Genomic DNA, 12,513 nt, shown 5'->3' with positions numbered 1-12,513 from the left:
TGAAGCAGGCTGGTCCGTTCTGTTATTCTATTCTCTTGCGTAAGACTTTATCAATTATATTCTCAAAATCCATGGAGAGATAAGCCTTCCGTTATCTTCATCTACCTTATTAATTATCAGATTCAGATTTTGATTCATGTACATCCAAACATAGAGTGAAATATGTCATTGGCATTAACAGGCAACACACCTGATGCTGTGCTGGGGGCAGCCCACAGGTGTTGCCACACATTCCGATGCCAACATAGCAGAACAACACAGAACACAATATAAGCAACAAAACAACAGCAGCAAAACAAGTTCCTTTCCTCCCTCCCACCCAACAGACACAGACAGTCCTCCAAATCCAGGACAGGCCTTCAGTCTCCAGGCTTTGATTTCTGGATTTCCAATCAACCTTTAGGCATTAATCTTTGGTACCAAACCCGAGACTAGCTGACAACGGGACCCTAAACTCCTGCTGTGCTGACTGACCAATGGGTCTATGTGACTATTGCTCACACAGACATCTGATCTTGGGACTCACCAATCTGGGACAGCCCGCCATTCATAGATGCCCTTCATCACCCATCCACATCGGATTTCAAATGCAGAACGGAGGCTTGACCTCCAACTCCCCCATATCACTGTGCCTAAAGCCTAATCTGACCTTTCTGCCTCCAAAACCACTGAAAATAAAAACAACCAAGTCTGAGCCATGGTCATGAGGGAGACTGCAATTCAGTGCAAAATTGATAATAAATTGGTTACAGTATATAAAGTAATTTATTGTTTAAATAACATATTTCTTCAGTGCTTTATGTGCTATGTTTTATTCTCAGCTTTCCATTCATGCAAACCAATTGGATAAGACATTCTACAGTATATATCTGAAAAAGAATTGAGATTATGACCACTGGATGAATACATATTATTCCAAGTACACAAGCCAAATTAACAAATTAACCAGAATGACCTTTATTTTATACAGAAATATACAAGCTCTTTGATATAACACCAGACCACCTGCTCCAAACATGAAACTCAAACTGCCTGACCCAAATACCACAACATAACCACCATGAGCAATCAAACATTTAAAAAAGAAATCGACCTTTCCATATTAGACAGAAGCAAATACTTTAAATAATCTGATTTCCACATTTGATATAGTCACTCTATTTATGAAACAGAGCTCCAAAGAGAAGTTTTTTTTGACCAACTCATATGGTGGTGGTGTCACAGGGAAGGCCACTCCTATTGCTTTTAAATTTAATGATTTGCTCAGCCATTTCAGGAGGAAATCAAGAGTCAAACCTATTCCTGTGGGTCTCTGTTCAGTGACCAGAGGACAGCAGGATTTGTTCTCCAAAGGACATTAATGAACCATTTCAACTTTTATGACCATCCTCTGATTGCATGCTCACAGTCACTGACAATTCAAGCCATTATGGGCACTAGCCTCCCCACCATTGAGGACATCTACAAAAGGTGATGCCTCAAAAAGAAGGGAACCATCATAAAGGACAACCCCCCTCCCCACCCACCATTCAAGACCTGCCTACTTCTCATTGTTGCCATCAGAGAGGTACAGGAGTCTGAAGACACACACTCAATGTTTTAGGAACAGCTTCTTCTCCTTTGCCATCAGATATCTGAACAGACAATGAACTCAGAATATTGCCTCACTGCTTTTGTTCTCTTTTTGCACTACTTATTTATCTTCTTTATTATAATTTATAATTTATTTCTATATTGTATTGTCCCACTGTTGCAATACAACAAATTTCACGACATGTGTCAGTGATAATAAATTTGATTCTGATTCTAACTAGTTATTTTAAATGCCTATTAATTTAATTGTCTTAGCTATCTTGTCAAGGTTAATTTCTAGTCATCACTCCAGGTTCTTCTTCTTACACCATCACCCCTACTGGGGCATGGGCCATTAACAGAAACTTGCCAACATCCTCAGTTCTGGCTGAAGGTTGACCAGCCTGTAGCTTCTGCATTCACCACATGACTTCATATGTCTTCTAGGCGAAGATTATTTCTCTCCTAGGGATGATGACTTTGGAGATTCAGTTGGTAATTCCGTAGCTCTGGTTCTTTTAAAAAAAAATGGGATAGGGTTGCTTGCTCATTGCCCAACCCTCCTCCTCTCACAGTTGGGCTTGGGAGTGTCCATGGCACTTCAGGTTGCTACTACAATATCACAGCATTAATGTAACCATATATAAGTAAGGTGGGGTCACTGAGAAGAAAAAAAACCTTGACATTGAACAGGTTTATTCACTATATCCATTGGATTCTGAACTGCATAAAAAATGTGCTTCTGAAGATGGTTTAGCAATTTAAATTCCAAAACTGAATGTAAGAGCTTTTCTGAATTTCTCCTCTTGAAATTGATGTGGTTAAAGCATTAGTGGCAATAAAATAATGTAGCATTAGTGTAAATGGGTATGATGGATGTCATGGATTTATTGGGTTGAAGGGCCTATTGCCAAGTTGTACAACTCAGTTGGTTTTACATTAATGTGAATTGGCAACAGGCGCACAGAACAACCCACTTCTGTTTAACTAAGTGAATATTAAATCTAGTTAAAAAAACAGGTAGCACATTTAAAGAACAAGCTTTCTGAGCACCGCCCCTTTGTGTAGTTCTTTAATTAGGTAGACCTTGCAAACCTAAGATGACCGCAGAAGGTGGAGTTTCCCATTTCAGACCATTCAGAAGTTTATTTATTTATCTATATTGATTGACTGAGATAAAGGCAGAGTAGGGTCTTCAAGTTGCGCCACCCAGCAACCCCTGATTTAACCATAGCTGAATCATGGGACAACTTACAATGACCAACTAACCTACCATCCGGTACATCTTTGGACCATGGGAGGAAACCAGATCACCCAGAGGAAACTCACGCATGGACAGTCCCAAGCCCAACTGTGAGAGGAGGAGGGTTGGGCACAGAGCAAGCAACCCTATCCCATTAAAAAAAACCAGAGCTACAGAATTGTCAACAGAGTCTCCAAAATCATGGGGAGAATACACAAACTCCTTACAGACAGCAGCAGGAATTGAACCCGGGGCTGCTGGTACTTTAAAGTGTTGTGCTAACCATGAAGAAGTAGGGAGGTAGGGGAGGACTAGAATAAGACCTCAATGATATTAAACCTTCAAGCTACACAGGTGAGGAGGAACTCAGAAGGAAAAAGAAAAAATTAAAGTCATCAGCACCAGTGGTACTCAAGAATAGCTTGTCTCTGAGTCTTTTCCAAAACCCAACTCTGAGGATAAGTCCAGGATGTTATGATACAGCTAGACAAGTGAACTAAAGAGTAAAACGAGACTCAGATCCTCAAAGCATGAGGATGTTTCAAGTACAATTTCAAGGTCATTGGTATCCGACTGTACATACATCCAGCCAAACAAAATAATGTTTCTCTGGACAATAATGCACCTACAAAAGATATATCACACACAGTACATAAAACAAAATATTACCACAAAGAAGTTCATAAAATATAATTCAAAGTACAGGTCGTGCACAGCACAGGCAAACAGTAAATAGCCTGCTGTCCTAGTGATAAGTGATAGCAAGTTATTCATTAGACTCAAAGCCGAGGGAAAGAAGTTGTTACCCAGTCTGGCAGTCAAAGGGATTGTGGGATGGGTGATAGGGATCCTCAACAATGCTTCGGGCCCTTTATACACAATGCTTCAGACTTCATTCTATTCTTGGACTAAACATGGTATATTGGTTGAATTCTAATAACTGGCTTATAGTTATTGGATGAGGCACTGTGTAACATTCAAGATTATTTATCATGTGCATATCAAAACATACAAAGTGAAAGTCATTTATGTTAACAACCAACACACACAACAGTGTGCTGGGGCAGCCCGCAAGTGCTGACTCACATAGCGTACCCACAATGCTTGGCAGAACAACATAAAACACAGCAAAACAGAACAAGCAAAAAAGACATCGAAACAAGCCCTATTCTTCCCTCTCACTCACATAAATACATAGTACTTTAACCACTAGACAGGGAATTGGACAAGCATTTAACTAAGTGGTGCATCAAGAAGCTCTATGAAAACTATTAATGGCGATCAGAGTTCTTTAGTTTGGGGTTATACACTGCACAAAGGCAGACAGGTGTAGGTTCTGGCTGATTATTTTTGCCCCTACAGTAAATTACTTGGGGCAATATTCTTGCCCCAACCACCTTTTCCTGACTCAATAATAAACTTTTTCCATCAAAGGATGAGAAGTTCCATAAATGAAACCCAACCTCAGAAGTGAAGCAGCCCACGGATGAACAACTGGTTAAGATTCAGACATGGGGTGAAAACTAGAAACTAACATTTGCAATGCATGTGTATCAGGCAATGATACCAACAAAGATAAGTCAAAACACCTATTCTTGACATTCAAGATCTATCAGCACCAAGTCTTGCTATTACTGAGGGTCAACAGAGGTCAGAAATCTAATGACAATCAACATAAATGCTCTGGGTACCAATGCAGATCTGAGTCTTGGTGATTTGTGCTGAATGACCCATCACCTTATTTCCCCAGGACTTCCCAGCAAATACAAAACACAACTCCAGAGTGTGATGGATACTTTTTCACATGCTTAGATGTATACACAGTTCCAACAACATTTAGAAAATCAACCTCATCCAGAATGAACAGGTTGTGTTATCAGCATGCTATCTCCCTCCCAAGCTGTGGCTGCAGTGTGATATCGTCTGTAATATGCAATGCAGAATCTCTCCAAGGTTACACTAAGAGTAATTCCTAAACTTGAATCCTCCACCGAAGGACAGTGGACAGATGAAAAGATAACTATGACCTTTTCCAACCTGACTTGGAAACTGCTGCATTGCTGTAGGTGAAAATTTAGAATTTCCTATCCAGTAGCATGTTGGGAATATCCTGATCACAAATGAACCATATACGATCGGTCATGTAGTGAATCAATTGGGCCTCACATGCTCAGGTCTCTTTCCCTCCCCGGTTCCTCATACCCATGTTCTAAATTCCCCAGCATGTACCATCACTAACAAGACTAAAAATGTAAAAATGTACTCTGCTGTTGTTCTTACTCCATGTATATGTAACAACAAGAAGATTGCCATTTAAGGCAATGGCTCACCTTCTTGGGAGTCACTAGAAACTAGGGAAATAAAAAACTATTGGTGGAGATGTGTATGAATAAACAATATATTCTGATGGTCCGCTAAGTTGCATTTATCTACATACTGTGAAAAGGAAAATTATACCACATCAACTACAAAAATTAATTATGCAGAAGAGGTTTATTTAGAAACATAGACTTTAACACAGGAAACGATGGAGCAATAAGCTGCACATTCCAGCATATGACATGCTCTTTGTTGCTAATATAGAGATCTGTTTAAATATTTACTCCCGAGCTCTACATAAACAAAGACAATTTTATAAAGGACTGTTTCCTGGGTGTGTAATTCCCACATCAACAATGAATTCTAATTTGCTGTGCTGGAATGATCTCAAGGAAATTATGCCTACTGTTAACAAATATGCAGTGTTAACCTTTAAATGTAAACCACACACATCTGAGGATGAGATAAAAAACAAGCTACACCTGGGAAGAAAATCAAAATATCAACGACAGACGGCCATGACTTACACTACTTCATCTCAAACGAATCTATTGACTTAGTTGCTGTATTCCATGGACAGGTTAGAGCACAATAGGTTGACCAACAACAAGCAGCAAGAGCAGAAGTTAGTAAACTTTTATGCAGTTTCTTATTCTCCGCCTGTGTACTCAAGGTGAACACTCATTAGTAACAATGACCCATACTTAGGGAACAAGAACATGACTTGAAGATAATATATCAGAGAGATAGCAGACAACTGCAAGAAACATAAAGTTGTGATAGTAGGGGATTTTAATTTTCCACATATTGATTGGGACTCCCATACTGTTAAAGGTCTAGATGGGTTAGAGTTTGTAAAATGTGTTCAGGAAAGTTTTCTAAATCAATATATAGAGGTACCAACTAGAGAGGATGCAATATTAGATCTCCTATTAGGAAACAAGTTAGGACAAGTGAAGGAAGTGAGTGTAGGGGAACACTTTGGGTCTAGTGATCATAATGTCCTTAGTTTCAACTTGGACCTGGAAAAAGGTAGATCTGGTCCTCGGGTTGAGGTACTAAACTGGAAAAGGGCAAAATTTGAAGAAATGTGAAAGGATCTAAAAAATGTGGATGGGGCAGGTTGTTCTCTGGCAAGGATGTGATTAGTAAGTGGGAGGCCTTCAAAGGAGAAATTTTCAGAGTGCAGAGTTTGTATGTTCCTGTCAGGATAAAAGGCGAAGTGACTGAGAATAAGGAACCTTGGTTCTCTAGGGATATTGTAAATCTGATAAAGAAGAAGAGAGAGATGTATGAAAGGTATAGGCAACAAGGAGCAAATAAGGTGCTTGCGGAGTATAAAAAGTGCAAGAAAATACTTAAGAAAGAAATCAGGAGGGCAAAAAGAAGACATGAGGTTGCTTTGGCAGTCAAGGTTAAGGATAATCCTAAGAGCTTCTACAGGTATATTAAGAGCAAAAGGATAGTAAGGGATAAAATTGGTCCTCTTTAAGATCAGAGTGGTCGGTTATGTATGGAACCAAAAGAAATGGGGGAGATCTTAAATGGGTTTTTTGCATCTGTATTTACTAAGGAAACTGGCAAGGAGTCTATGGAAATAAGGCAAACAAGTAGTGAGGTCATGGAACCTATACAGATTTAAGAGGAGGAGGTGCTTGCTGTCTTGAGGCAAGTCAGAGTAGATAAATCCCCAGGACCTGACAGAGTATTCCCTCGGACCTTGAAGGAGACTAGTGTTGAAATTGCAGGGGCCTTGGCAGATATACTTAAAATGTCGGCATCCACAGGTGAGGTGCTGGAGGATTGGAGGATAGCTCATGCTGTTCCGTTGTTTAAAAAATGCTCTAAAAGTAATCCAGGAAATTATAGGCCGGTAAGTTTGATGTCAGTAGTAGGTAAATTATTGGAAGAAGTACTAAGAGATAGGATCTACAAGTATTTAGATAGTGAGAGTCAACATGGCTTTGTGCGTGGTAGGTCATGTTCAACCAATCTATTAGAGTTTTTTGAGGAGGTTACCAGGAAAGTGGATGAAGTGAAGGCAGTGGATGTTGTCTACATGGATTACAGTAAGGCCTTTGACAAGGTCCCGCATGGGAGGTTAGTTAGGAAGATTCAGTCCCTAGGTATACAAGGTGAGGTAGTAAACTGGATTAGACATTGGCTCAATGGGAGAAGCCAGAGAGTGGTAGTGGAGGATTGCTTCTCTGGGTGGAGGCCTGTGACTCTGGTGTGCCACAGGGATCACTGCTGGGTCCATTGTTATTTGTCATCTATATCAATGATTTGGATGATAATGTGGTAAATTGGATCAACAAATTTGCTGATGATACAAAGATTGGAGGTGTAGTGGATAGTGAGAAAAGTTTTCAAAGCTTGTAGAGGGATTTGGACCAGCTGGAAAAATGGGCTGACAAATGGCAGATGGAGTTTAATACAGACAAGTGTGAGATATTGCACTTTGGAAGGACAAACCAAGGTAGAACATACAATGTAAATGGTAGGACACTGAGAAGTGCAGTAGGAAAGAGGGATCTGGGAATACAGATGCATAATTCCCTAAAAGTGGCATCACAGGTAGATAGGGTCATAAAGAGAGCTTTTGGCACATTGGCCTTTATAAATAAAAGTATTGAGTATGAGAGCTGGAATTTTATGATAAGGTTGTATAAGACATTGGTGAGGTCGAATTTGGAGTATTGTGTGCAGTTTTGATCACCTAATTACAGGAAGGATATTAATAAGATTGAAAGAGTGCAGAGAAGATTTACAAGGATGTTGCCAGGACTTGAGAAACTGAATTACAGAAAAAGGTTGAATAGGTTAGGACTTTATTCCCTGGAGCGTAGAAGAATGAGGGGAGATTTGATAGAGGTATATAAAATTATGATGGGTATAGATAGAGTGAATGCAAGCAGGCTTTTTCCACTGAGGCTAGGGGAGAAAAAAACCAGAGGACATGGGTTAAGGGTGAAGGGGGGAAAGTTTAAAGGGAACATTGGGGGGGCTTCTTCACACAGAGAGTGCTGGGAGTGTGGAATGAGCTGCCAGATGAAGTGGTAAATGCGGGCTCACTTTTAACATTTAAGAAAAACTTGGACAGGTACGTGGATGAGAGGTGTATGGAGGGATATGGGCCAGGTGCAGGTCAGTGGGACTAGGCAGAAAAATGGTTTGGCACAGCCAAGAAGGGCCAAAAGTCCTGTTTCTGTGCTGTAATGTTCTATGGTTCTATATATTGGCCATACAGATGTCAGATCAGAGTAAGGAGATGCCTCTCTTCTTCATGTGGGCCTGACCATAAAGAAAATCAATCTACTCATTGGCTAATTGCTCTTCCCTTCTGACACACTCTCCACATTCACAATGGATACTTACAGCAGACGGCAGAGGGTGGCATCCCCAATCATGTTCAGACTAGAATAAAAATCAAAACTAATCAAAGGGACAGGCAAGATTATGGCAGCTTGTTTTGTGTTGTTATGACAGCTTATTGTGGGCAGCACAGCAGTTAGCATAAGACATTACAGCACCAGTGACACAGGTTCAATTCCAACTCTGTCTGTAAGGAGTTTGTATGTTCTCTTTATGATAAGATTCTAAAACATATGCTTAAGGTAAGGGAGTTGTGGGCTATGTTGGTGCATTTGATTTGGTGCAAACAATGCATTTCACTGCATGTTTCAATTAATGTCCACATGACCAAAAAAGCCAATCTCTTTTTTAATGGCAGGAGTGTCTAGAGACAATGGAGAGAGTGGTCAGGGTGGGTATTGAAGATAATCTACATGTTTCTGGTATATGCATGGGAACAGATGCAGAAAATGTCACTGAGGACATCATCAAGATGCAATATATCAGGGAACCAAGAACAAATCAGTGAGAAGATTCAGATTAATTTATTTTTCACATGTGCATTGAAACATAGAGTGAGATGTGCTAACAACCAACACAGCCGAAGAATATGGGAAGACCACATTGAAACCTATCAAATGGTGAAAGGCCTTGATAAGAGTCATGTGAAGAAGATGTTTCCTGTAATGGGAGAGTAAGACCAGAGGACGCAGACTCAGAATAGAGATGAGGAGGAGCTAATTTAGCTCGAAAGTAGTGAATCTATGGAATTCAAGAGCAAACACGAGAAAATCTGCAGATGCTGGCAATTCAGACAACACACACAAAATGCTGGTGGAACACAGCAGGCCAGGCAGCATCTATAGGAAGAAGCACTGTCGACATTTTGGACCGAGACCCTTTGTCAGGACAGTCCTTCTTCCTTTAGATGCTGACTGGCCTGCTGTGTTCCACCAGCATTTTGTGTGTGCTGTGGAATTCAAGTTGTGGAGGCCAAGTCTTTTTGTATATTTAAGGCAGAGGTTGATAGATTCTTGATTGGTCAGGACACGAAGGGCTACGGGGAGAAGGCAGGAGATTAGGGCTGAGAGGAAAATTGGATCAGCCATAATGAAATGGCGGAGTAGACTCGATAGGCAAATTGTCTAATTCTGCTCCTATATCTTATGGTCTTATGTGCTGGGGTAGCCCGCAAGTGTCACCACACATTCTGGCACCTACACAGCATATAGCGGCAATATATAAGGAAGAAAAGCTAATGCTAGTGATTTCTAAACTGCACACACAAGAAAAAGAAAACAAAATACATACTAGTGGGCGGACATTGTTATCAGAATAGAAAGTGGCACCATCATTTTTGCAATCAAGTAAAAATTTATTACAATCAGAAATAGAGTGAAATAGTTACTTAAAAACTAATATTTTCAGTGGTTCTACTATAGAAGTGGAATGTAAAATAGAGAATGTGTTCATCAGGCTCTTGAACCAAAGGGGATAACTTCACTCACCCCAATACTGAAGTGATTCCACAACCTATGGACTTACTTTTAAGGACTTGACAAATCACGTTCTCAATATTTATTACTTATTTATTTAATATTTTCAAAATCTTTTTTGTATTTGCACACTTTGTTGTCTTTTAGACATTGGTTGCTTGTCCATCTTTGTTGTGTGTGGTTTTTCACTGATTCTATTGTTTCTTTGTATTTACTGTGAATGCCTGCAAGAAAATGAATCTCAATGCACTTTCATTATACATTTACTTTGAACTTTGAAATATTCACCATACTTTTGGGACCAATAGATGGCCTAAGAGGATTAAATTTGCTGTATGAAACAGTAACATCAAAAATAGTTTTACATTGGCATCAGGATGATTCATTAGTCCCAATTGGTTTCAGATGATCCTAGAGCAGTAATCCAGAAATGTGAAAAAAAAACTTGAAACCATTATACACTGTGATGTCTATTGGAAAATGTAGTATTTGTGATAAGATGAACTCACACACCAGGCCATAAAATCCCAGTAAAATGGGACAAAAATCTAATATAATAGCCAATGTCAAAGCTATCAAATTTCATGGAGCTACCTTCTGATGCCAGTGGGAAACATATTATTCATCTAATGATCAATGCTGGTCTCTCAATAGCACACAAAGTCCAACCTCTTGTGCGTGAGCATTTTTCAATTGGATATCATTAACATATTGAAAGAACACCAAGATCTTCACTTAGTGCACATAATCAGCTAATACAATTAAAGTTCCTGCAATGCTAAACTACCAGAGAATATAATCAAGACTTTTTAATCAGGCAAACTTAAAAATTAATCTTTGCTTTTTAAAATTTTTGATGTTGCATCAAAAGTGTTCAGGATTTTGCTTAAATTACCTGAAAACCAGGTGAGACAGAGGATGGAAGAATGGGTGACCAAAAAAAAATCAACTGAAGCAAAAAACAGCGGCTATCACAGGTTAAAAGATTCATTTTCTTGCAGGCATTTAGAGAAAAAATAGAAATACAATAGAATTTAATGAAAAACTACACATAAACAAAGCCTAACAAACAACCAATGTGTAAAAGGTCTTTGAAGTGAGATTGTAGGGCAAAGAATTAGTTCAGAGTAGTGGTGTATCAAATTATCAACAATGGTTCAACAGCCTGTTGGTTGTAGGGTAATAATTATTCCTTAACCTAGTGGTGTGGGACTTAAGGCTTCTGTATCTCTTGTCTGATGATAGTAGCAAGAAGAGGGTCTGGAGGGTGGGGGTCTTTGATGATGGATGTTGCTTCCTTGCAACAGTACTCTATGGAACTATACTTAATGGTAGGGAGGGCTTAGCCTGTGATGGACTGGACTGTACCCAATACTTGCAATAGCCTTTTCAGTTCCATTGCTGTTCCCTTCCCAGGTTGTGATCAACCAGTTAGAATGCTCTGCACTGTACATGTTTGGTGACATGTCAAATCTACGCAAACTTCAAAGAAAGTAGAGGCGATGAGGGGCCTTCTTTGTGATGCATCTTTTGTACTGTCCCAGGGCAGATCCTCTGATATGTTAACATCAAGGAATTTTTAGCTATTGACTCTCTCCACATTATTCCCTTAATGAGGACTGGCTCATGATTTGGCTTTGGCTCACGAGGCTTCAGCAAGGAAGCACAGACACCAATCTGCAACTAAATCTACAACACATCATCTGATTTACTTTGTTCCTGTATGATGTGAAAGCTGATTGACCCCAACCCTATTATTTTTAATGACCATGTCTGCAGCAAGTGCTAGCTTTCAAGGAACTCAGACTCGAAGTTGATGACCTGGAATCTGAGCTTCAAACACTGCAATGCATTTGGGAGTGGGTGAGTTACCTGGACACTGTGTTTCAAAAGGCAGTCACACCCATTAGATTAACTATGTCATATTTGGCTGTGGTCAGGGACAAGAGAATGTGACTATGAGTGAGGCAGCTGGGGGAAATCCATGGGTAGTTCTGGGGAAGTCTCAACCCTTGAGTTTACCCAACAGGTCTGAGATTGTTGCTCCCTGCTTAGATGAGAATGGGGGCCTGTAGGAAGGATGATCAAACAAACTGTGGAACCGTGGGTCAGGGAGCCATTCAAAAGAGAGGAGAGAAGAGAAATATAATGGTAATTGGGGTAGCATAGCCAGGGGAATAGACATAATTCTCTGTCACATGGATATAGAGCCCCAAGGGCTGTTTAGCTTGCCTGGTGCATGTGTTTGGGACATCTAATCCGACTTGCAGAGAAATTTGAGTGGGAGGGGAAAGATCCAGATGTCGAGGTCCATGTTGCTACCAATAACATAGAAGATCAAGGAAAGAGATTCTGCTAAGGATACTCACCCTATCGAAATACAGGCAGATGGGTAGAGGGTGTGGGGAAGCTCTGATGGTAAAAAGAGAAATCATATCCTTAGAAAGAAGTGACGTAGGATCAGAAGATGTAGAGTAACACACACAAGTGCTGGAGGAACTCAGCAGGTCAGGCAGTTTCTATGAAAAC

The 12,513-nt window shown here is 40.0% G+C and overlaps 1 protein-coding gene across 3 annotated transcripts in view; it reads right to left on the bottom strand.

Annotated features, from left to right (window-relative positions):
* The window catches only part of rerea (arginine-glutamic acid dipeptide (RE) repeats a), a 615,654-nt gene that overhangs the window by 126,120 nt on the left and 477,021 nt on the right, over positions 1 to 12,513 (bottom strand). The window contains exon 12 of one of the 3 annotated variants that reach the window (XM_073032278.1): positions 12,354 to 12,396. The exons of the other annotated variants lie outside the window; for them this stretch is intronic. Within the exon in view, the coding sequence (XP_072888379.1) occupies positions 12,354 to 12,396 (43 nt within the window). The remainder of the gene's footprint in view (positions 1 to 12,353; positions 12,397 to 12,513) is intronic. 3 annotated transcript variants of the gene reach the window in all.

This window comes from Hemitrygon akajei, chromosome 29 (genome assembly GCF_048418815.1).
Source record: "Hemitrygon akajei chromosome 29, sHemAka1.3, whole genome shotgun sequence".
Taxonomy (NCBI): Eukaryota; Metazoa; Chordata; class Chondrichthyes; order Myliobatiformes; family Dasyatidae; genus Hemitrygon; species Hemitrygon akajei.
Note: the sequence above shows the minus strand (reverse complement) of the source record. Positions and strands in the feature narration are given on the sequence as shown.